The 26636-nt window shown below is 40.9% G+C and overlaps 1 protein-coding gene across 1 annotated transcript; it reads left to right on the top strand.

The window, feature by feature from the left end:
• Positions 1–770: 770 nt before the first annotated feature.
• On the top strand, positions 771–8223 carry LOC114790146 (neuronal pentraxin-1). The gene is made up of 6 exons (XM_028979930.1): positions 771–897; positions 3880–4787; positions 5572–6004; positions 6172–6422; positions 6526–6705; positions 6856–8223. Exons 2-6 carry the CDS (start codon positions 4128–4130, stop codon positions 7063–7065), a joined length of 1734 nt encoding a protein of 577 aa, XP_028835763.1. The 5' UTR covers positions 771–897; positions 3880–4127; the 3' UTR covers positions 7066–8223.
• Positions 8224–26636: the final 18413 nt, after the last annotated feature.

Raw genomic sequence — 26636 nt, 5'->3', positions numbered from 1 at the left:
TTTCTTAGGAACCTGGCACTACGTGTGACATTCAAATAAGGTTACATACAGACATAAAGTACACATGTTCGGAATCGACAAACCGGGAGTACACAAAGTGCAAAAACATGGTACACAGGCAACAAAACAAGTAGACAACAAAGAAGACAGACAGCGCTAAAAACCAGTGAAATTAGTAATGAAGGTGCAGAGTAATGTCCATTTTGGAGGGAAGAGAGATCTTCTCGGTTGTCCTCTCTATCTGCTGTAGGGTTTTGTGACCCGATGCAGAGCGGTTCCCACACCAGACAGAGATGCAGCTGGTCAGAATGCTCACAATAGTCCCTCTATAGAAGCTGGTGAGGATCGGTGGTGGGAGACGTGTGTTCCTCACCCTCCTCAGGAAGTAAACATGCTGCTGGGCTTTGTTGGCTGTTGAGCTGGTGTTGAGGGAGGTTCACCAGCTTAACATCCAAAAAGTTACAGCATCATCTTTACTTCCTAAATGATCTAATGAATTTATCAGTATGATAAACGTAAAAAAAAAATTATCTGTATAGCAGAACAGAGCTTTTGCTGCTCGTTGTCTTTGGGTTTCTGCACAATATGAGATACCTCTTGTTTTCATTCCACCACTATCTCATTTGAATTGGTGAATTGGTTTATTACATGAAGCTTGTGTGAAGATTGTGAAGATTGTGTGGGGTGCTCTAGGACCAGCATGGAGAGTGATAAGAGGTGGACAGGGAGAGAGAAGGGGCGAGAGAGAGAGAGAGAGAGAGAGGGAGGGAGGAGGGTAAAACGGGTTAAATCACTCCAGTGGAGTAAAGCTCCCTCAATCTGATAAGTGATTAAGGAGGACTAGCTGCTTCATGGTCAAGTGAAACAAGGCACTCGCATTTGCGGAGCTCTGATCAGGTAAGGCCTGCTTGCCTTTCATCTGAATTTGTTTGAGTTACATTTTACATTTACATTTACAGCATTTACCAGACGCCCTTATCCAGAGCGACTTACAACCAGTAGTTACAAGGACATTCCCCCCCTGGAGACACTCAGTGTTAAGTGTCTTTCTCTGGGACACAATGGTAGTATGTGGGATTTGGAGTTATACATAGACAAGTGTGTTACCCACTAGGCTACTACCAGCCAGTTGCTCATGATGTTAGTCTTATTGCCAGATTGAATGGGGACTGCAATGAGAGCTTTATGGAATGTTTAGGCCTGTAATGCTCCACTTTATAGAGGATCTCTTAGTCCCACAATAACCCAGGACCTGTCAGCAGGTCCAGACTTACATTTATGTATTTATTCTATTTAAATAGTACATTGAATACACTTTAGGAAGTAAGTAAAAGAAGTTCTCTCTTGTGCTTAATCCTGGAGTGTCATGCAGACAATAAAATCCATTTTATGGACCTAAGATAAACCATCTATTTGGTTGTAGCATGACGAAATGTCGATTACTTGAAATATTTCTGTCTTACTGTCTGTTCCTTCCAGTAAATCTGTAGCTGAACTGGTATTACTCCCTCTAATCAATCATATAAAAACACTGACCATATGTCATCAGAAACGTAATTAGAGATATATCATGTGATAAGGGAGTAATACCTTAAAGCCTTAAAGAGGAAGCCCGTCTGCCAGCACACTAATTAACTGAGTGGACAGAGAGAACAGGGTCCGACACTCTCCACTGAAATGGCCATCTGTCCATGCCTAAGCCTAAGAAAAGATAATATCCCTCATCATTCCACTTCCTATTAACACTGAACGAACACACACACACACACACTATACAACTAAATGATGTCTTAAGTAATCCACAAATAGAAAATATAATTGACACTGAATTCAATGTATGTATGTATTCAAATGTTTTCAACTTTGTTGAGCCGACATGATTTTTTTTAGTCATTAAGAAATACTGTGAACATAACGAAATGTGTCCTCTTCAGCCCATCACCCCTAGTGAGCAGTGGGGAGCATCAACCGGGGAGCAGTGTGTGGGGATGGTACTTTCCTCAGTGGCACCTTGGCGGTTCGGGATTTGATTCGGCAACCATTCGGTTACGAGTCAACTTCCTAACCCGCTAGACCACTACTGCCCCACCACTACATATGTCAGGGTGAGGTAGAAATGAGAATGCTTTGTTTATGATAAAGGAAAAGGTATCGGCCCTTTTTAAGATGGATTCCATGGGTATATAGGATCACAGGTCAAGTTCTGATAAATAACTTCTAATAAATTTTTATAGAGTTCTAGAAAAGAGAACTTTTAACTTATTTATTTAAGCTTATTTCTTAACACGTCAACAAGGACAAAAACCACTTTGTCACATGCCCCAGTTGTTAACTGCGTTTATAGTTGAAGTGTGTCTGTGGTGGTTTACAGCTCATTGTACACAAGCGTGCCTGGATGTGCATGCAGAAGGAATCCACCCAAGCAGAGAATCTCTTTTTAATCTCAAGGTCAACTGGCAGCCAGCAGAATCCCTTAAAGCCACATAAACCTCACGCAGACTGACCTGGCTGCTAGTCCCAGTTGGAAAGTCAGGAACAGCCGGTGGCGTCCCCAGTCAAAAGTAGCAAGGCGGTCACGTGCGCTGCTCTGTTTTAAATGATAACCAGGCTACAACGGAACTGGATGCTCTGTGAAACGTTAGTTGTCCTGGGCCAGCTACAAGAAGCTGAAAAAGGAATTGCCAGGAATTGAGAAATTTACATTCAAAAATGTATTTCTGAAAAATCTAAGTTTCCATTTTTATTGAAAGCAGGAGCACAGATTGAAAACGCATTCCACAATGTTGCTGTAGTCACTTTAAATTCTATTGTAGTAGAATTCAGAACATTTTCCTTCGTTCTTACAGCAGTTAATCCCATCAAAGCCAATTAGTGCATCGAGCAGGAAAAGCAGAATGGCGTGCTGGATTGGTTGACCAATTAACTATTCTCCTGTACTACTATTTTTATTACATAAAAATTTGACAAACTGTAATTTGTTTTATGCTGAATAACAGGGAAAAGACATCCCATTTCAAGTCAAAGTCAACTTTATTGTCATTTCACAATATACATATACACAGAGAGACAAGCTTGCGAAGCATCAGGGATTCATAGTGTGCAAAAAGACATTACATGAGGTTGCAAATGGAAACCGCACACTACACAAACCAAACCAGGCGGACAAGTAGCAGCCTTATTATATGATAATATATCAGTGTATAGATATAGTATAAATAGTGTATATAGTATATGATATAATATGATAATAATAATAATAATAGTAGTGACAATTATCAGCGATTTCAGCAATTAACAGAGATATCCGTGCTTGTGGAATCCTGTGTTTAAACGTTGACCGAGCGCATAACACAATGTCATAGGACAAGGACACCCTGACACAAGCACTACACCCAGGATAATCCTGGCTTTTGACGTCTACTTGTGCACTCCAGATGTAATCTTGTTTCGGCTACTTTGTTTCTTTGTTGCTTTCAGTACCATTTTCCATTAACAGAAAGGACCAGGAATTATTGTAACATTTCAAGCATCAAAGACTAGCCCATTCGAAAGTTCTTAGGGGCAGGGGTGGCCTAGCGGTTAAAGAAGTGGCTAGAATCCTGATCCACCAATGTGCCACTGAGGTGCCACTGAGCAAAGCATCGTCCCCACACACTGCTCCCCGGGCGTCTGTCATGGCTGCCCACTGCTCACTCAGGGTGATGGGTTAAATGTAGAGGACAAATTTCACTGTGTGCACTGTGTGCTGTGCTGCTCTGTATCACATGTGACAATCACTTCACTTCTTCTCACTTCTTACTCGTACAACAGTCGTTAGGTTATGCAGTATTAACCAGTAAATAACAATGACATTAACAATATCAAATCTTTTCTTTCCAGGTTTGTGGGAAAAAGCAGTGAGTCCAGCAGAGATTCCCATCAGCTAAAACAATCTCCATCCTGGCACAACAGCAGAACTCTGAGGATCTTGCCAAAACTGACTCTCTGATCACCTTTTATGCTCATCAAATCTAGCTATTTAATAATATAGCTTTTCACTTCAGGGACAGGTCATTCCAAAGGGAGGATTTTTGGCTGCTCCATTAAATAGCAAAGCTAAAACAAAATAATCACCAAGAACTGTAATCATGATGCCTCCTAAATCTTCTGGATTATATTATTTTCTCCATGCTATAATCCTACTCTCCCTGTTTTGTAAAAGTGAAGCGAGTGGGATGCCTGAATATGAATATGGCTCCCATCCACGATTTGTCTGCACCCCAATACCCGCAGACACAGACCCTGGCTGCTTCCCCAGCATGGGGAGCCCAGTGGGTTCGGGCTCAGGAGGACCAGGAAAAGGACATCATGGTCCAGGGCCCACCAACAATGGCTGGTGGGGCATGCCTGAGGAGGCAAAAGCCACCATCTTGCACCTGCGAGAGAGTTTGGTCCAGCAAAAGGAGACCATCCTCGATCAGAGAGAGACCATCAGGGAGCTTACAGCCAAACTCACCCTGTGCGAGGGATTTGGCCGGGGCATAGGGTCACATGACGACCACCACAATCCCTCACCGCACCTCACCCACCATACACTTCCTCATCACATCAGCTACCCCGACAACAGTCACCATGGCGGCCATGCTGCAGAGCCTCACTACTCATCTGCTGGGTTAGGAGGCCACCAACAGGGGAATGCGGCTCTTGGTGACAAGCATTCAGGAGAGATGATGCCTTCACCATCATCCTCACCGGAGCAGCTGGAACGGATGCTGCATGCCCTGAAAGAGAGACTGGATAACCTTCAGGTGAGAGAAAACATAGTGATACTATCTAAATTATTAACAAGAATCATAAAATGGTCCTTAAAATTCAAGCATTCACAAAACCAAAGGGGTCCTAAAATATAAAATTAGGTGGGCTGTGTGGTTCAACTATGCAAAACATACCAAGCTACAAGCCAAAAAACGGTTAAACTGTAAAATTGGACTAATTGATTGAATGAGGTATCTAAATTCCATGCAACATTGTAAATTATATAAGGTTCTTGCCAGTTTCTACTGGCCACAGAACTATGATGTTGGGCCAGTAGGGGATGCCTTAGTAGGATCAGACTTAAATACTCTGATCTTTGCTGATGGCTTAATACTCAAACCAGTGGAAGTTTTATTCAGAATGTGAAGACATAGCGAGAAGTACAGTTCTTGAGATGTTACTCAATTAAAATGTTCCATATGTGCACATGACATTAAACATGCATGGCAACTGAGTATCTAGCTTGAATGTAAACTGGATTAGAAATTAGAAATGTTAGGGACAAGATGTTCTCTTCTGGTTAGCCTTTGACTGAAGTTCTATCTGAAGGACTGGAGAGACAGTCCATCATGGAGACTACTAATGCCTCATTGCACGTTAGAATCAGCTTTATACAAACAATCACAGATTAAAGACACCAATGCTCCTAACGATAGAGCTGGCATGGTTGGCTCAAACCACTTTAGCAGCAATACTAAGGGTAAAGACTAATTGATAAAGCACTGAAGAAGACCGTATACCCTGAATGATCTAGAACTGTTATCTTTCTCTCTGAAGACTCGTAACACCTCGACAACCTACTCCAGCTCACTGAAGGATCTCCTGCAACGCAAGATCCATGCCCTGGAGCAACAAATACACCACCATTCAACAGCCATGAGCAATAGAGACCACCATGATGAAGATGGGGACCACAGCAACCATGATGGTCATGAAGACCATAGTGACCATCATGACAGTGGTCACCATGAAGACCACCATGATGACAGCCACCATGAAAATCACCATGATGACGGAGGACATGATGATAGCGACAATGAACATCATGATAATGATGAAGATGATGATCACCATGATAACGATGTAGATGGTCATGGGTTATCAAGGACATCCTATCACACACAAGGACACCGAACCACAGCCAATGGAATACACGGCAGCAATCTGGATGCTGTACTGAGTCATCTTCAGCACAGAGTCTTAGAATCAGGTAACAGATCACATGATGGAACAAAAGTCCATTTGTCCCTTCTCTTCTTTTCAGTCTTTAACGATCTGGAAATATTGAAAAGACTGATATATTATACTGATATGTTATACACATAGAACATCAGCAGCTCTGATAATGATCTACACATTCTCCAAACATTTTCCCAGGCTCACGTAAGAAGAGCAAAGATTCAGAAGCCTTTCAGGTTGGCTTTCCCATGAGAACCAACTACATGTACGGGAGGGTGAAGCGCACCCTGCTGCATGAGATCTTTGCCCTGACTCTCTGCATGTGGATCAAGGGAGGGGCGGGACCTGGTTTGGGAACCCCCTTCTCATACTCCGTCCCTGGACAAGCCAATGAGCTGGTCCTGATCGAGTGGGGAAGCAACCCAATGGAGCTTCTGGTGAATGACAGGGTGAGTGTGTGGGAGGGAAGAAGACCTGTCAGGACATCCTCATTATTATTTATGTATGCTGCAAACTCACACAACCTACAATTGTGCATGGATCTTTTTTCAGGCGGTGACCCTGCCCCTCTCCATGAGCGATGGAAAGTGGCACCATGTGTGTGTGACGTGGTCGACTCGTGACGGTCTGTGGGAGGCCTACCAGGATGGTGTAAGGAGGGGCTCTGGAGAAAACCTCTCGGCCTGGCACCCCATCAAGCCTGGTGGGGTCTTCATTCTGGGACAGGAACAGGTAACATCTGGATTATTTCATTCCAGAAAATTGTTATTCATTTAAATATTCACTTTACTTTACTTTATCCAAAGTGACTTACAAGAGGAAGACACCAGCAGATTATTTACTGACAATTACATGAATGTCATTTGTCTTCCATGACCTTAGGACACCCTAGGAGGTCGCTTTGATGCCACACAAGCATTTGTGGGCGAGATCTCGGACGTTGAGATGTGGTCGCACGTTCTCACGGCCCATGACATCTACAGCCTGGCCTCTTGTGGAAGTCACATGTCGGGTGATGTCATCACATGGGCGGAGTCTGCAATAGAGCTGCATGGTGGCGTCACCAAGTACCCTTTTGACCCCTGCCATTAAGGTCATGGGTCATCAAGAACACAATGAAGCTTGCAAGAGGACCACAGAAACATCAAAATATGGACAAGTGGCCACTTTTCATGGTTTGCCTTCTGAAAATAGTTTTTTGAACTGTTCATGAATCTGTGTTCATGTTAAATGTGTGGATTTATTTTGTATTTATATGTGTGTTATATGTCTTTACTCAGTTTCAGTGTCGCAGTGTCTGATTTCACTGTGTTGGTTTTAAGTGCTTTAGTAACTCGATACAGAGTGCATGATACTCTGAGGGGAACCTTTTTTATCTTTAATTTCACTTTTGTCATTCCTTTGAATTCCTATGTATTTGCTTTGTGGATTACGTTAGCTGACAGGTAGAATCTAATCTGATGGACATAAGGAAAACACACTGCGTAGCAATATTACAAATTATTGCTGAGTGCATATTACAGAAAAAAAAAACACATGTTAGTGTAGTTCCTAGTGAGCACTGCCAGAAGACAGAAGTATCTATCAGTATTTTAGATTATATGACTATAAAAAGCTGATATTACAGTTCATACTACAGTGTCCTTCACTTATATTTTCCATCTCTGTATTTTTTCTTATTGTAGGAGTGTTCAAAATGGCAGGACTCTTAAAATATAATTATTACAGTCCTGAAACAATGCAGCAATACCAAAGACAAAGATAACACGATGAACATAACTATGAGTTATTCATCTTCCCCCACCCCTTTAATGTATTTTAGGTGATTATAGTATCATGAAAATCCATTCAGAAGTATGTGTCAAAATAGGCATTTGAGAGACGTATCAGAATTAGTTTTTTTTGCATGCATGCATTAGGGTTTATCAGTGCAAAGTTTGGATGGTTTACGTGTGATCCATTTGATTTCTGTGTGATACGAGTTGTATTTTTTATTTTAGTATTTAATAGGGCAGCAATTAGATGTTTGGCAGACTTAATGACATTTTAAAACAGCTTTGATAATCAGTGTAAATGAAATCTGTAAACCTTTGCCATCATTCAGGCCTTTAAAATGGTTGTTTTCTCTTTATTTTATGGCTATAAGATCATTTATCTTGTAAAGTGTATAGTGACTGTGGTTGTAGATTTGTTTGAAAGATCATGGATGGATTATGTAAAAATAATTTAAATAAATTTCCAGTAAATACAGTTACACGTGTTTCATTAATTCACTAAACATGTATCAATTCAGTCAGCAGACCGAAGTTAATAAAAACATGCATAAAATAAGTATTTAATTAACAAATCACTGTTTATTTAACACATTACACATCACATTTCTATAATAATTCAATGATTCCCACCTATGGATCACATCCGCGCTGAGGTTACCAAAATAATTTTTGTTTAGATTTTAGAAGTTTATAAAATCCCAGTAACACACCTAATAAGAAAATCAAAACTCTATATCCACGGGCTCTAGAGTGCGACCTAATTTCTTAGTAGTGCAACTAAAAAACAATAATAATCAGAGCTGTTCGGGAGAAAATTGCCTATGGTTCACACAACAGACACATATTAGGTCCATGTATTCTAAACCAATTAGAGATCAGGATATAGACTCTATATAGACTCTATACGGTGTAAAACAAAAAACCTACAACTGGTATTCTTTTTTTTGCAAATGAAAGTTTGTAACTCATCCCTTTATACTTTTAATGCATGTATGCGTGAAGGAATTGGGCTTGGGGGGTCCTGGCGTGTCACAGGCATGACGGAAAAAAGGTTGGGAACCACTGGTTATTGACTGTATACTTTTGGTATGTGATTGATTTTAATAATTGCATTAGAAAGCAACAACAAGCCACACAGTGATATGATGTCACTAAGGGGAACAAACATGAAGCTTTAACCTAGAACTACTATGATAAAAAGTAAATAATAATAAATAAAGTGATTGTCACTTGTGATACACAGCAGCACAGCACACGTGCACACAGTGAAATTTGTCCTCTGCATTTAACCCATCACCCTGAGTGAGCAGTGGGCAGCCATTACAGGCGCCCGGGGAGCAGTGTGTGGGGACGGTGCTTTGCTCAGTGGCACTTCAGCGGCACCATGGCGGATCAAGATTCAAACCAGCAACCTTCTGATTATGGGGCCGCTTCTGTCACGTTCTCAGGTGATAAATGGAGGACGCAGGTTGAAATGAGAAATGAGTATTTTATTGAAACTCAGGGAAGTTGAAATGAAATAACTGAAATGTCCTTGATCGTAGTGTCACGCCTCTCCTCTAGAGTTCGTGTTTCAGGATCTTCAGTAAGGCCCTCAGCGTGAGAGCCGATGATCGCCACCACTTACCTGTGATGAAGAACAGGTGGGAATAATCAAGGTGCTAGTGAGCCCCGGAAGAACACACACTAATACATGGGAGAGTTCGACCGCTGGGGGCGTGGCAGAGGTGGCACGAATGTTACAGCTTCCTTAACCGCTAGGCCACCACTGCCCCTTAAACATCTGAAGGAAAACATCTGCATCAAAAAAACGTTCATGCAATCATCCCAATGGCACAATCCTGACTGCACATTATGATGCTATCATACCCATCAGCATGAGTTTAAGGCATTATTTCTAAATCAGATATAATACCAATATATTCTTATTGGCAATATTATCAGGGCTGTCAAAATGGTAACATTAATTCTTGCTGTTAATTTATAAATATGTATTGAGTTCAAATAAATGAATGCAATTAATGCAGCTGCTTTTTGTTTACTTCCTGTGTGGGGTCTAGCCGATGAGATGGTTTTGAAAAGAATCCAGGGACAATCCATGAGCATTAATTGTGATTAATTAAATGCAAATTAGCAATTAAAACGTTAATTAACTGACAGCCCTAATTATTATGTTGTAGTTTGTACTACAAATGAATATATGCAATAATAAGCATTAATATCACATTAATTCCTATTCATCCATATGGTCACAGAGACTGGAATGAGGATCCCATCAGCTTGCAGAATCATCAACTAGGATGTCCTCAGTCCACATTGATAGATTATCATAAGACCTTGCAGAGAACAGAGAAAACTTACAGCTTCTGTGACAAAAGAAAAATCAACATTATTAATTTAAAGTCTACAGTGTGAAAAATAAATCTTACCTAAGAAAAAAAAGAAGAGAACAGGCAAAACCACCCATACTGCAAAAACAGAAATGAAAGTAATTTGTAATACCCTCGGATCTTCTATGATTCATAAAACGCAACGAGCACTAAATCACTAATGTTATGTTGCGTTTTATGTTGCACACCCACACACACACACATTTTACATATGTACAGAGGGAGTAGATATACACATATTGCACCTGAGAGACGTGGAGATGGTGTACTGGACATGTGTGTATGTGGTCAGCTATTGTAGAGCCTGACAGCGTTTGGCAGGACCTTCTGAGTCTCTCCGTCCCACATTGTGTGTGCTGCGCAGTAAACTATGCAGACAACAAAAAAGGCACACAGCGGTACAAAAACCAGTGAAATTAGTAATGAATGTGCAGAGTAACAAATGCTGCTGTGGTAATGTGCAAATACTGTAAACGAGATATGTTCTGAACAGCAATAGCCAGCCTCCCCTACTGTACATTTACGGCATTTATCAGACGCCCTTGTGCAGAGTGCCTTACAATCAGTAGTTACAGGCTCCATTCAAAATGTGGGGTTTTGATAGAGAGTTGCAGTCACTTCGGGGTTTGGACAGTTTGGATACGTTACATACCGATATAAAGTGACCGTGTGCGACAGACAAACCGGCTACATAAAGTGCAAACAGGGGACACAGACAGTGCAAGAATAACAGAATAACATCAAATAAGCTGCTCAGTCCAGTCAGTCTCCTACATGGAGTGAGAGATGTTGTCCAGCAGGGATGGTCCGCTGGGTCCAGAGTGCATCCTAGAACAGAGCTGGCCCTTTGGATCAGCCAGTTCAGTCTCTTCATCTTCCACTTACACCCCAGAAAATATATCCATAAAAATAACATGATATTATATCTAAAATTCATCCTGTCTGTCTTTCTGTTCATTTAGCAGTTGGTTGGTTGGTATTTTACATTGAAATCCAGTGAAATTAACAAATGGTTCAGAAACATTGTTTACACTCGTACAGTATTTTTTTACAGAATAATTCTGGCAACCCAGCCGTCAGTTCTCTTCCGTATTAACAACAGCATTTCCTTTACAGCGCATGGAGTTGGCCTACCTTTTGCTTCAACTCTTTTGAGAAAAAAAGAGTCTCAGCTTGTCATGTCCTCACCGGTGCCACACCCCTTGCCACATCCGCTTGTCTTGTCATTAGCTCCTGATCTGGAGTGCACCCCCCCCCCCCACACACACACACACACACACACCCACACCCACACAATCACCCACCCCCTCCACAGTCTGGTTTTTCTGGAAGGTCTGGTTTGTTCATTACATTTTATTGTGAACTTTCACACAGGCTCGAACTCTACACATGGCGTACACACATGGCGTACTCACTCTACACACTTCCCACAAGGCGTCTCCAAGTGACCGTGGAGCGAGCCTGAGCAGAACACTTAAAAGGGACTGGGGGAAGACCCAGGTTCAAATCCCACTGTGTCCCTGAGCAAGACACTTAACCTCGAGTGTCTCCAGGGGGGGACTGTCCCTGTAACTACTGATTGTAATTCGCTCTGGATAAGGGCGTCTGATAAATGCCGTACATTTTACAGATGATGTTAAAAGTCCCCTGACATAACATTTTTTTTTGCTTTTATATCGGTCTTATTGGTCCCATAATAATGTATCTGAAGTATCTTTCCAAAATTCAGACTTGGTGCAGAATTACAGCCACTTTGATCCAGTCCCACAGTGATTTCCCAGGAAGCACCGTTTCAGTCTGTAACTTTAAATGTTATGTTTGTGCTCACTTTTCACCAAGCAAATGCAATGCTTCTCACATGACGGTCGATGGAGATAATGATTTAGGGGAGGGGTGGGAAATTCTCTGGACGTGAGTAACGGGAGGTAACCCGACCTTAAGCTGACTGTCATGATCCGGACCGGCAGGGGTGATTGATTATTTTCATAACCTGACGTGAAGGCAGTAGACATGGCAGGGTTCTAATACGAAGAATTTTTTGCCATATTTTCATAACATTTTTATTCATTGTTTTAGAAGCAGTGTGTTTCTGTGGAGGCATTTTATGATTTACATTTACATTTACGGCATTTATCAGACGCCCTTATCCAGAGCGACTTACAATCAGTAGTTACAGGGACAGTCTCCCTGGAGCAATTTAGGGTTAAGTGTCTTGCTCAGGGACACAGTGGTAGTAAGTGGGATTCGAACCCGGGTCTTCTGGTTCATAGGCGAGTGTGTTACCCACTAGGCTACTACCACCCATTTGATGAAATATGATGAAGTTTTATGCTCATCTCGTGTAAAGTTCCCTGATCGTGTTCACCTGTTGTCTATTTATATAATTGTATAAAACTATCCTGTTCGTGTCTGTTCGCCGTCGGGTCATTGTGCGTGTTAATGTTCCCTTGTCTCGTGTAGTTTGTATTAAACCCCTGTCGTGTGACAGCGTCCTCCCTTATCGCCATTTCCAACCCACCCGTGACACTGACACATCCAATGCATTTAAATGTGCAACACTATGAGCATTAAAAGATAATGCTGCAAACTTTTGCAGCCATTGTCTAGTTCATCTGTATCAACAGTACTATTGCTATAAGCCTTATAATAAATGTAGTCTTCAACAGACAAAACAGACCTGCAAAGGTTTATGATAAACATTTTATTATGACATAGAAAGCTTACAGAATTTCACTGCATATAAAAGCATTTCACTGCATATCATACAGTGTATGACTGTGTACGAGACAAAAAAAAATTGAATAGACTATAATATCACTATTTCATCATAAAGTGCTTCCACAGAAACACACTGCTTCTAAAACAATGAATAAAAATGTTATGAAAATATGGCAAAAAATTCTTCGTATTAGAACCCTGCCATGTCTACTGCCTTCACGTCAGGTTATGAAAATAATCAGTTCTATATAAAAAATATGATACCATATATTCATATATTACATGTATATAATGTAACATATTCATTAATAATAAACATTAATAGTACTGATCCATTTAAACTCAGTGGTTCCCAGATTTCAGGAAATACACCACCTATAAGTACTGATTCATTTATAATAACAATTCAATAATAATAACAATAATATTATATTTACACTATATTATATATATTAATGTTATATGTTATAATTAAACAAAAGATTGTTGGACTGAGTCTCCTGTTCTGCTTCTGTCCTTCTTGCGACTGCAATGTCTCCACACAAAAAATCCACCTTAAAACAAAACAGAATTAATTATACACATGCAGGCAATGGTCCATCATAAACATAAAAGCGCAATGGAATGTAAAATTGTAAAAAACAAACACATACCAAAGCCAATGACACAGACACAGACACAGACAATCAAAATGGCTGTGAAAACATAGACAGATGTTATTTGTTGTACTATTCAAATTACTATTAGCTCACAAAAACCTTTTTAAACTTTGATGTAGAAATCTCTTCAAACATTATCCTGCCTAATACATGATTTATGGTGACAGTGCTTCCTGTTGCTTAAGAACAGATGGAAGCAAAATCAGATTTAATAGTTTTTAAAGTTTTTATTTTTTTCAACAAGCATAAATAACAGATTAGGGGCAGTGGTGGCCTAGCAGTTAAAGAAAGCAAAAGTGCACCGTGTGCTGTGCTGCTGTGTATCACAATGACAACCACTTCACTTTACACTTTAATACAATCAACATTGTGCAAACCAGTCAGATATTGTGTAACAATGCTACCCCTCGGCGTACAGCAGTAGGCAATGAGTGCTGACCCCGCCCCTTCTCGATTCCCTTCACTCGTTTTCCCTCCTTTAAATGGGATCTTGTTGACCCTGTCATTGTCGATGTGTGTGTGAGGTATGAGTGAGGTATTAATTCCATGATTCATAGACAACCAAGAAAAAAACACTCACACACAACAATCTTGATCAGATGACCTAGGGAAAAGCATACAGACAAAACATCACAAACAAATCAACAGATCATTAAGGTTCTGGTATTCATTTTATTTGTTTCTGTACTGATTATTTTTTTTATTTACTGATGGTTTGTTCACAATAAAACAGTTAAAGAAATAAATCATAATAACAATAAACACATGATAGCATGATTTTGAGATCAGAGGCCTTATTTGCTATTCACTGTAACTTGAGACTCACCACTACTGATCTTGCTTGGACTAGAATCACTGCCTGTTACGTAAGAAAACCAAAAAAAAAGCCTCCTCTTAACTTGGAAAGTCCCATTTATGAGAAGTGATCTCATTGATTTCAGTCACGTGTCTGTGTCATTTCCAGTCTCAACCATGCAGCTGCATTGCTTACTTACCATCAGTTTGTCCGGAAGTGACTGGTTGGGTAACGTTGTTACCTACAAAACACACACACAGGCAACAGATATTACCAGAAATCGGTTTTCAAACATTCACGAACAATGGGTGGGAGATCTTGAAAGGATTACATTACTGTGGTCTTGCTAGAACTAACATGTCCTCACTTATTATTATTAATAATAATACATTACTATTAATACTCTGAATATTTAGTACTCCTGATTAGTGTTCTTAAACAAATAAGATAAGTGAGCAACTGATAAAATGCAAACAGCAAATTGGGGAGTTTTAAAATATTATAAATACTCACATGAGCAACGTATTTCATTATGGACCTATAAAATAAAAAAAGACATGCAAATAAAATGTACGTCTCATTTAAATAATACAAATATTTAAATTATTAAATGAGTATTTTTTAAAAATTATGTCAGGGGTGCCCAATCCTGTTCCTCCAGAAGTGCAACCACCGATCTTACATTAGATCCCAGCTATGTACCAACAGACAGGCTGCAAAGGGGCCGATGGGCTACATGGAATGACCTCAAAGGCACACAACTGTCGCACACAACTGTCAGGAATGAGGGGCAGGGAAAAGACGCAAACGCATGACTCACAAACACAGGCACTTAATAATGAATTCTATCGAGGACGGGACACGGCCAGGATACATTTATGATAATAAGAACACAGAATCCTGGGAAAATGGGAGATGTATGTCCTGAAGAGCAGGCACCCCAATGTAGTGTCCTCTGAGCAGACAGAGGGGGACGGGCGTCTCTTACGTCAACGGTAGGGCAGGTGTTCCGTATGGTCACTTCAGAGGGACAGTAGGACAGGCTGAAGGAATCAAATTCAACATGCTTCACTGGTAGCAGACATGTTTTTTCATTAATGTCCGCACTGTTGACACCCTACACGGAGACAGGAGAAGAAACGCCCACTTTATTAGGTACATCTTGCTAGTACTTTGCGGCATACATTCAAAGTTTTGTCCATATAGTACAGTGTCCCAGAAGGTTCAAAACAAATGTGAAGGCCACCACAGAAGTAACAGACGTTCATATATCAAATATTGCATTATGCACGTAATATTTGATATATGAATGCAGTGCCCGTTATCCCTTACATCAGTGGTTCTCAACCTGCGGCCCGTCACAAATGCAAATGCAGCCCGCGATGCTGACCACATACTTTTTTTTTTTTTTAAATCATAAAATCATTTTGGTGATTATGTTTTCATATATGCGCAGAACTGACGCAACTATGAACTTATGCAATTACACCATTAACGCACACAATTACAAGCGCGCGCTCTGACAGATTTAAAACAATCATCAGCAGTGAAGGTAGGAGAGTGCTTGAAGATGAATTGATGGATGTTCAGGCAAGAGGACACAGCCAAACCGTGCAGCAGTCATCCACAGTTGCAGAAATGTGGCGAAACATCTCTGGACAAAACCTCAGATTATTAAGTTCAAAAGTGCTTTCCATATTTGGATCCACATACATTTGCGGATGCACATTTTCTGCAAAGACGAGCATCAAGTTTCCGTCCGCGTCTTACAGACTACAACTTACAGTCACAACTTCATTGTGCTGTTACTCCTTTTGAGCCAAATTTCACCAAATTGGTCGGCTCCCAACAACATCAGGTGTCCCATTAATGATAAGTAGAATTATACTCTCTAATGATGATAATACATCTAATTGTAATCATTTTAGATGCATAATATCTGGTTATTGAGCGTTGATGACGTCAAATGTAAATAATATGCGGCCCGTGAGACTTGAACTTGGACATAGTGCGGCCCACTGCAAAAAAAGGTTGAGAACCACATAAACACATCACCGTGAATAACATTGCTCATTATGACAGGCAACTGTGGACACACCCCTGGCTTAGCCTAATTGGCGTCAAAAAGCTTGATAAATGCGTGGCGGTTCGGCGGGCATGTTGCAATTCAAATTTACAAGATCCCAATAAACTTCACATTTCAAACTACAATAAAAAGCTAATTCAGCAAATTGTCTTCACCATGTTTAGCTGCCTAAATGCTGCCGTGTGATAGGCCGATTGGCAATTTTTTGTTAACAAGCGCTTGATCTGGTGTTGACCTAATGGCACCATAAACCGTTTACTTTTCGACAGACTGTTCCAGCGATCAGTCCCGCTGAAACATGGCACAGGAAGTCTTGCAGCAGTTACGCAGCAGCAAATTAAAAGAACCAGGATGCTTACGTTGATGACCACTGCTCTGTCACAGTGTAATCCCATTGTTTCGGGAGAGCTGATGGATGACGTGTTGAAGTAGAAGTAGAACGTGCCATCGCTCTGAAGCGTTCCCACACACCACGCTGCCAGGGAGGGATGATGAACGAGGACCGAGATGATGATCAAGAGATGGGCTAATGCACCTACAAATGAAAAGATGTGGTCAGTACAGCAGGATGGAAAAAGATTGATGTGGATTACAGTCCAAATCGGGAAGTGGACAAGAACGGGAAAAGACTGTAGTTTAATATAAAATGGAGTTAATAATTTTGGCTTGGAAAGCCAAAATCTTGTTCTTCTATTTCTTCTTATTATTAGACTTTTCTGGAAAAATGATAAAACGCATCTCCTCCTACAGTATTTAACACCTCCTTTTCTTCCCTTCTTTTCCCCCCATTCACTTATAACGGGATATTTAACCTGTCCTCGTTTCCTCACATTTCAACATATTGACACACCTTCATCTGAAGTCAAATTAATTTTCTATTTCACTTTTTCACCCCACTCCTCTTTTCTCACTCTTTTTTTTATCCCTCCATCCTCCCATTCACCACCATGCATTTTACACAGCGACAGTGGTCACACTTTCAGCCTTCAAACCACCACACAATTCACCCATTTAACCAATAAAACCAATTCAACCACAATCAACCTATCTACTCTCACCCCCCTATCCTCCACTCATCTTTTTATCCCTCCACCCTCTCTTTCACTCTAATGTATTTTACAGAGCAACATGTGGTCACTCTCAGTTTCATTGGTTCATCCAATGAAACCATTTCAACCACAATCAACCTTTCTCCCCTCACTCCTCTTTTTATCCCTCCATCCTCCAATTCACCCCCATGCCCTCCAACCACCACCTATTTTAACCATTCATCAAATGTGACCAATTCAACCACAGCATAGGTTCATATTTTTTATTCCTCTTTTATTTCTTTTCTTTTTTTTAACAATTTTACCAATTTCACGAAATCTTGTTTTTAAACCTTTCATTTCTTTTGTTCACAAACTTCACTTTCTGGTCACTGCAGCTGCAGCGATCGGGCTCCGTGCCGATGACGGAGTAGCTCTGAGAAGCCCTCAGTCAGCCAGCACCCTGACCGCTTCCGCAGCCGTTCGGCCGCCTCCCCTGCCGGTCCCCAGACGCACCCGGAGCTCCAACACTCCCCGTCCCCCCCACCTCGGACACCAACGTTCCCACGGCGGAAAGTGGACGGTACGCGACAGGAGCGACATGCGCCGACCCTACAAGTCGCTGTTGACTGTTGTTTAAATAAAGCGCTTAAATATATATAAAGTACCGTCTCTGCGACGGCCAGTCGAGAGCAGACGGATAAAAATCGGTTCCTTTTTTTAATATCTCGACGGTGCGTTAACTCACTGACCTGCGTTCGCAGCCATCGCGACGGAGCCGGCGAAGGAAGCCGCTTCTCCCCGTGACCAGGTTCGCCGAAGACCTGCGAGTCCCGCTCGACAAGGAAACGCGCGATCGGTCCGGACCAATGAGGGACACCCGCTGTCCCTCCTCCTCACAAAACCATCTAGAGGTTTCTCAAACGATGGGGAGTTTGAGATGGGACTGTAGTGGGTGACTGAGGGGAGAAAAAAGTTGAAAATTGAGGAGGGGAGTGTGACAAAGTTCCACCTTTTTCCTGAAGTGGCCTTGCAACATTCATTTACATGTACAGCATTTACCAGGCGCCCTTATCCAGAGCGACTTATAATCAGTAGTTACAGGGACAGTCCCCCCTGGAGACACTCAGGGTTAAGTGTCTAGCTCAGGGACACAATGGTATGAAGTGGGGTTCGAACCCGGGTCTTCTGGTTCACTGGCGAGTGTGTTACCCGCTAGGCTACTACCACCCCAAAAGATTCAAGATTGGTTGATGTTGTCAGTATACCGTGTATTGAAATAATGTTTCACACAGACCCCCCCACCCCCGTTGGGAATGGAAGGGACTTACCCCGGGCGAGGCAGGAGCGCATTATCCATGGAAGAGAACAGGTTTTTTTTATTGGTTTTGGGTAAACTGCACTGTACTTGTGTTCGGATGGGGGACTTATAGTCAGTAAACGGTAACTGTAACATTCCGGCGCTCTTTTTCAGCGCCCTTAAATCCATGCTACCCCTGAAATTGTGAACAAATATGATTTTATTCATTATTACACCATGATCTTTATACTCTTACAGTGCATATGGACTGAGTGTGCGTAAGGTGACACGCCATCACCCGGTTTAACCTCGCCGTGCGGAGACGGCTGTAATTGGTCCAAATCAAAAAGAGGGTAATTCTTCTTGTGCAAGGCTACTTTTTATTTTAACTAAGTGATGGAATATGTTGGTGACCATAACAGTAAATACTTTTCAGTGGCATATTTTATGTTTCTCTTCCACTTTTCAGCTTTTTGTAAATAAAGAAATGGGTAGGGGAAAGCAGGGCTTTTTTATTATCTGTGATTGCTAAATTCATGTAGTTGTAAAAAGCATGACAATATATCCAAAGTATTCAGAATACGTTACTAACTACATTTTGGGGCATGTAATCGGTAACGGTATACATTTTAAAAGTAACCTTCCCAACACTGCTTATAGTAACTTTCGATGAAGTTAACATGACATGGTGATAGTAGTTCTTCTTCTTCAACCAGAGAAATCTGGTTGTTTGCACCATTGACCTGACGCCCTTCCTGATGCAACACTCTCCATTTACCTGGGCTTGGGTCCAACAAAGTAGTCACGTGCGTCCCCAGCGGCTGGCTTGATCTTGTGATTTTATTGTATCTCTCTGGCAGAACTTCTGGTGAAAGGCATCTATTACCGCCATTTTGCAGCAACCACGCAACCATCCTCACCATCTTCTACAGAGGCACAATGGAGTGGGTCCTGACTGTCTGTATCAGCACATTTCTGCACAATCCTTCAGATCAAAAGCATCAAAAGAATCATTTCCAGCATTTATCAGACACCCTTATCCAGAGCTAATTTCAATCAGTAGTTACAGGGACAGTTCCCCCCTGGAGACACTCAGGGTTAAGTGTCTTGCTCAGGGACACAATGGTAGTAAGTGGGGTTTGAACATGGGTCTTCTGGTTCATACTCAAGTGTCTTACCCACTAGGCTACTAACACTCCCATCAGCACTAGATTCCTCAAATCAAGTATTGTCTAGACTTGTATAGGAGAAGCAGGATGACATTTTAAATTGCTTTTTGGTGAAGGCCTGCAATATGTTTTTTACCCACTGGTTTTCATCTTAATCTGCAACAGCCCACATTTTAACACACCAAAAGCTCTAAAACAAATCCAATTAAGATGCTGCATGTGAGCCTGATCTGTCCAGCTTTCTCTGCATGTTTTGTGATGGGCCTGAGTGTCACACTTCCCTGTGGAAGCCTTCATCGGCGACTTTAGTCAACGAGGAGCTATAAAACAACAACTGTTCCCTGTATGTGGTCAGGCCACGTACAAGGCACAGCACAAGCATTCTGACAAGACACAATATACACACAACACTTAAATTCTACAGACAAAACCACCCAGGTCTGGGTGTAGTTGTGTGTGTGCGCGTGTCACCCATGAGCTCCAGACAAGAATGCAGTTATTTGGATTTATTGATTGACAGGATTGATGATTAATTGGAAGATTTAACTCTTAATCAAACAGAGCAAACATAATAAAACATCTTCCTAAACCAAGAAAAAAAAAAAAAAAAAAAAAAGACAAATTCATACAAAACAGCACATAAAAGACATAAGATAATATCATGGGAAAAAGGAAAAAGATTCATAGAGACACTGACAAGAACCATAGAAAAGATTTACAGGAATCTTTTTTTTAGAAGAAATAGATTTCAATCAATTAAGGCAGATGAGGATCCCTGCTTCTGATCAGGTTAATCTAATAATTATATACAGTACAGGCCAAGTTTGGACGCACCTTCTCATTCAATGTGTGTTTTCTTTATTTTCTTGACCATTTACATTGGTAGAATCTCACTGAATCAACACTATGAATGAACACATGTGGAGTTATGTACTTAACAAAAAGTGGAGACCTGGCCTCCACAGTCACCGGACCTGAACCCAATCCAGATGGTTTGGGGTGAGCTGGACCAACAAGTGCTAAACACCTCTGGGAACTCCTTCAAGACTTTTGGAGAACCATTTCAGGTGACGACCTCTTGAAGCTCATCGAGAGAATGCCAAGAGTGTGCAAAGCAGTAAACAGAGCAAAGAAACTAGAATATAAAACATGTTTTCAGTTATTTCACCTTTTTTTGTTAAGTACATAACTCCTCATGTGTTAATTCTGAGCACATTCATTGTACTCAGATCAAGCAGTCAGCACTACTTTTTAACTATAATTTTTATTCCTAGTGCCAGAAAATCACCACATCATTGTGACAATCAATTATGTTCTGCACTGAATTGCAATGCAATTAACAATAAATAAGCATTTACATAATGTAGTAATATAATACATAATATCGTATTATATTATATGAAATAGTGTTATATTATAGTGTTCACCACTGTAATATAACAATAAAATATATAACAATGTTTAATATAATATAATTCTATTAAAATAAAGCTGTTCTCAAACATACACAAATGAACTTAAATTTGATACTGACAGGGTTCTTACATATTTTTAGAAAAGAATTTCCATGATCTTCCAATTACTCTAAGGCAAAATGTCATGAGCCTGTGTTCTCTGAAATCTCAGTACAAATGTGAAAGTACCTGCGCTAGTTTTAAATGTTGCAGCTGTAAACAAAGAAAAACGTTTCTCGCGCAGTCTTACAGGAACTGTGTACTATGTTACACATTCATTTCAGTGACTTTCCATAACTTTATATGTATGTTTCGTATTACAAAACTTTGAGGCCTGGAAAATTCCCTTTAAAAATTCCATGACTCTTCTAGGTTTTTAGTATCCATAGGAAGCCGGTATGTTTATACTATATTACAAAATAAAACTCCACCAGAATTGCTCCATGCACCACTGGTGTAGTTAGATTATAATGTGTGTGTGTGTGTGTGTGTGTGTGTGTATATATATATATATATATATAAATTGATACATTCAGAGATTCTGAATCTGCATAGCATCCTTCTCTCTGGACCTGTTCAGCTTCCAAGGATTCCAACATAGGAAACCTCCAACTAAAAAAACAGAATATCAATTACACACATGCATATTTTACCAGAATACTTGTAAAAATTCAGTTACAATAGAAATAATTAACATACCACAGAGAAAGACAATGACTGTGAAAAGGAAAAAACACAGGTTATTTTAATGCAGCAAATTAGCATTAGAACATTAAAAAAAAAAATGCAGCCCACTAATGCAAAACAGGTATTCATTTGGCAGCGTTTTCTCTAATAATCTCATATCAGAATATGACTAAAATAACTGATAATATATCTGCAAGTTTGGTCTGGTTGTAGGTGTTGTCTCAGGGGGAAAAATTAGACTTACCCGGAATAAAGACCAACCACCTAAGTCTGGCACCTAGAGTTAAACAAAGGCAGAATGCTTATTTGAATCGTGTGCCATGAAAACAAAAGCCTTTTGCAAGAGGAGACACAAAATCATAATGGTTATATGCTTGAAAAGGTCTCTCAAAATCTCAGCTATTCATCAAGTGTCTACTGACCAGGGCGGTAGTCATCTGGGTCCACATTGGTGGCATTGTTACCTACAACATGAGAAGAGAGTGAGTGTGAGTGAGGGAGATCAAGCAACAGGCATGCATAGTATATTCACTTATGACAAAGTATTTATATTGAAGATATATTAAATAAAAACGTTCAGATTTGCCAAGCAAATTCTGATGATTAAATGATAATCTGACCTATTCAGCCTTCATCATAGTTATTTGGGGTACAGAAATATTTAAGGGAGATTAAAGTAAATCTACTGACCATGGGTGCTGTTCTCTGGGTTCAGATATGTAGCATTGTTACCTACAACATGAGCATGTACATCAGGGTAAATTTCTGACTAGAACAACTCCCTTCTCTCATAAATCTAAGCATTCAGATTAATCTAAATAAATGGGCATGGGTACACTTACAACGGCAGTATATTTTCTCCAGGACCTGCAGGAGCAGAAATCACAGGGAATCATAATCCAATATAAAGAAAACATGAATCATAAGTAAAAAAAATAATAACAGCATGTTTAAGCACATTTCAACAGGCCAGGTCCTGAATGCACGAGTTAACCAGCTGGCTGATGTTCTCCACCATTGTCCCCCTGCCCGACAACAGCTCAGCCATAAGTTTTATCTTATTTTAAAAGGTAAAAACCGCAAATCAAATGGGAAAGTTGAATCGCTTTCGCAGAGTGGTAACTCTGATATGTTGATGTTCAGCACATACTCTGCCCTTGAACAGCAGATGAATTCTGCAATTCAGAAGGGCTCTAAATGAGACAGGCTCGCTATACATCATTCCAAGTCACTTGATCTATACACGTCAGAGTTGTCTGAATGTTGAGTCATGGCAGCTGGACTTTCTTTAGTATAGAGACGTTTCATTCGGCATCCACAGAACTTTGTCAATCTGAGGGAAATTGGATTGCGCCCAATTTAACTTCACTCGGAAATGCAACTTCTCAGATTGACAAAGTTCTGTGGATGCCGAATGAAACGTCTGTACACTAAAGAAAGAAAGTCCAACTCCCTCGGGATAAATCATCAGGATCTCTTACCCCATTCGCTGGGCAGCTGACGGTCAAAGCGACGGAACCAAGGCACATAGGCAGAACAAAAGCGTCCATTGTAGCACTCAGGACTGGTGGTCTAAACTCTGGTTTCTCCGTTAAAATTATTGTCACATTACCCTACAGAAACAATGATGATCAGAGATGAACAGCATGTCACTTTAAACATCATACTAGTAATCCAGTAGGTGATGTGTGGGGAATATGACATGTTGTGGTTCCAGCTCCTGAGAGCAGTGAAGACCCTGGTGTGACATGGAAGAACATATCTTCATGCTAGGGCTGAATGATTTATTGAATCTGAACTGACATCTACATGAACCTAGTGGTCCTTTAGTAATTTAGTACTGGTCTTTTACAGTCTGTACAGTATTTTAAGTTAGTATATACAATAATAAAACACTTGTGGTATGCTACTGAAAATGGAACTCACAATATCAGTCTGATAATACATTTTGTTTCTCTTTAAATCAGTCAGCCCTATTCAATGTTAAAATGAAATTATTTATTTCATTGTCCAGTGTTTTTTTTTGTGGTTTCAATTGTTTTGTAAAAAACATACTATCCAATTATTTTGAATTGCATTTAAAAAAAAAAAAAAAAAAAAAAAAAAGTGTCATCATTGTAAATGTCGGAATTTCATTTGGTATTTTCCTCAGAAGGTCGTTACGTAGACTGTAAAGAACCTCTGGCTTCTATATTGTAGGAGATGAGAAGCTAAGCTTGTAAAAGGGGAAATGGTGTATAATGCTGAGAACACTTACATTGATGTCCACCCTGCTATCGCAAGATTGGTCACGCATTATGTCTGTCAGTCTGGACGAAAAGTTAAACTTGGTGGTGCCATCACTGTGCAGGGTTCCGTTACACTCTGCATTCAGCCATGATGCATTGCAGACCATCAGCAGACAAGCTGAAATTAAAAAAAACATGCCAATTCAAAATCCCTGAGGCAATTATGACAGGTTAACAACACATCAAAAGTGTCAGTTGCCACAGATAAATTTACAGCACCATGTTAAACATTGCAGTTGATCTGTGATTGGATGTAAAAATGAGCACAAAGGTATTTAAGTTCTGTCACCCGAGAGTCTGAAGAGTTCATTTTACATTTTCTGGGGAAAAAAGAAACTCACATGACTTCCTGTTGGCAATGAACATTGTGGTTTCTGCATATGCCCCCTCTCCTCCTCATTATTATTATAAACCAGTGAATTAATATAAGGTTTCCATGAAACTGACTACAAGTGTTAATTGTAATTTAAAATATAAGTATTGTGTAGTACACGGACAAGAAAGGTGTGTAATTAATACATGGTGATTGAATTGTGCTGCATGGCTGATCTGCTCACTCATTATCTGTAACATGGTGGCAACTTTCATAAATCATCTCATTACACATGTACAAGTGCAGGGCAATGAAATGCAGTTAGGGTCTAACCAGAAGTGCAATAAGCAGCAAGTGCAGGATAATGGTCAAATACGTTGTCTATACAAAAAGGTGATATGTACAGGAAATGAATAAATATGAACATATTTATATATATAAAAAAAAAATTATTGTGAGAATTCTATGTACAATGTAGTGCAATGACTATGTGCAAAAATGTCTGCTGGTTCTTGTCCGTGGTAGCCTAAAGCGTCTGCCCGAAGTCAGGATAAGACAGTCCGTGGGCAGGGTGGGAGGAGTCCTTAAGAATACTGTGAGCTCGACGCAGACAGTGCTTCCTCTGGATGTCCTCAATGGATGGAAGTGGAGTCCCTGTGATGCGCTGGGCAGTTTTCACCACCCGCTGCATCGCCTTACGCTCAGCAACAGTGCAGCTTCCATACCACACTGTAAGACAGCTGGTTAGGATGCTCTCTATTGTAGAGCGGTAGAAGTTCACCAGGATGGTAGTGGATAGCTGGTTCTTCTTTAATGTTCTCAAGAAGCCTCGCTGGTGAGCCTTCTTGACCAGGCTGGAGGTGTTAATGATCCAAGTCCACAATGAGCTCCTTGGTCTTGGTGGTGTTAAGGAGCCGATTATTGTCTGTGCACCAATTGGCCAGATGCTGGACCTCCTCCCTGTAGGCAGTCTCATCATTGTTGTCGATGAGACCTAGCACCATGGTGTCGTCTGCAAACTTGATAACGGAGTTCAATCCAAACACAGGTTCGCAGTCGTGAGTGAAGAGGGAGTAGAGGAAGGGGCTCAGCACACAGCCCTGTGGTACACCAGTGCTGAGCGTGACTGTAGTGGAACAGATGTGGCCTGACTGGTGTGGGTCCAGAGTTGGTGGGAGAAAGTCCCTCAGATGTGCCTGGACTAACCACTCAAAGCACTTCATGATTAAGGGTGTCATTCAGGCATGTTGGGCTAGAGTGTATTGGCACTGGCACAATGGAGGTGGAATTGAAGCATGTTGAAAGAGCTGCTTGGGCGAGGGACATGTTAAAAATGTCTGTGAATACGCCAACGAGCTGCTCTGCACATGCTCTAAGTACTCGCCCTGGGATGCCATCTGGTCCAGCAGCCCTGCACGCGTTGATACAGCTCAGTGCAGGGCAACAACAGAGGAGGTGAGTGTGATGGGTGAGTGGTCGATAGGGGAGGAGATCCTGACAGCAGGTTGCTTGTTGTCTCTTTCAAAGCGAGCATAAAAGTCGCTAAGCTCATTCAAAAAGAGGATATTTGTGGTTGTGGGGGTTGAGTTGCAGGATCAGCGTTAAAGAAGCAGGCCTGTGCATCACCTGATCTGAAGGCATTGTTACGTGGTGTGGTTTGTGAAATTTAGGGAGTACTGAGTGATTAAAATCCCCCGCAACAACATATGCAGCCTCTGGGTGATCAGTCTTGTTTACTGATGGCCGCATGAAGTTCGTTCATAGCAAGCTTGGCATCAGCAGGAATGTAAGCAGCAGTTATAATGGTAGATGTAAACTCCCGCGGCAGATAAAACGGTCTGCACTAGGTTAGCTGAGCAGTGTCTCCCAATGATCGCAATAACATTGTCCGGCATTCCACTGTTTAGCCATGTTTCAGTGAAAATCATGACATTGCAGTTCCAGAGTTTCTTACTGTGATTGATTCGGATTTTGTTCACCAATGACCGTACGTTGGCGAG

This window comes from Denticeps clupeoides, chromosome 5 (assembly GCF_900700375.1).
Source record: "Denticeps clupeoides chromosome 5, fDenClu1.1, whole genome shotgun sequence".
In the NCBI taxonomy this organism is placed as follows: Eukaryota; Metazoa; Chordata; class Actinopteri; order Clupeiformes; family Denticipitidae; genus Denticeps; species Denticeps clupeoides.
The sequence above is the reverse complement of the archived record's forward strand: the minus strand, read 5'-3'. Positions and strand labels throughout refer to the sequence as shown.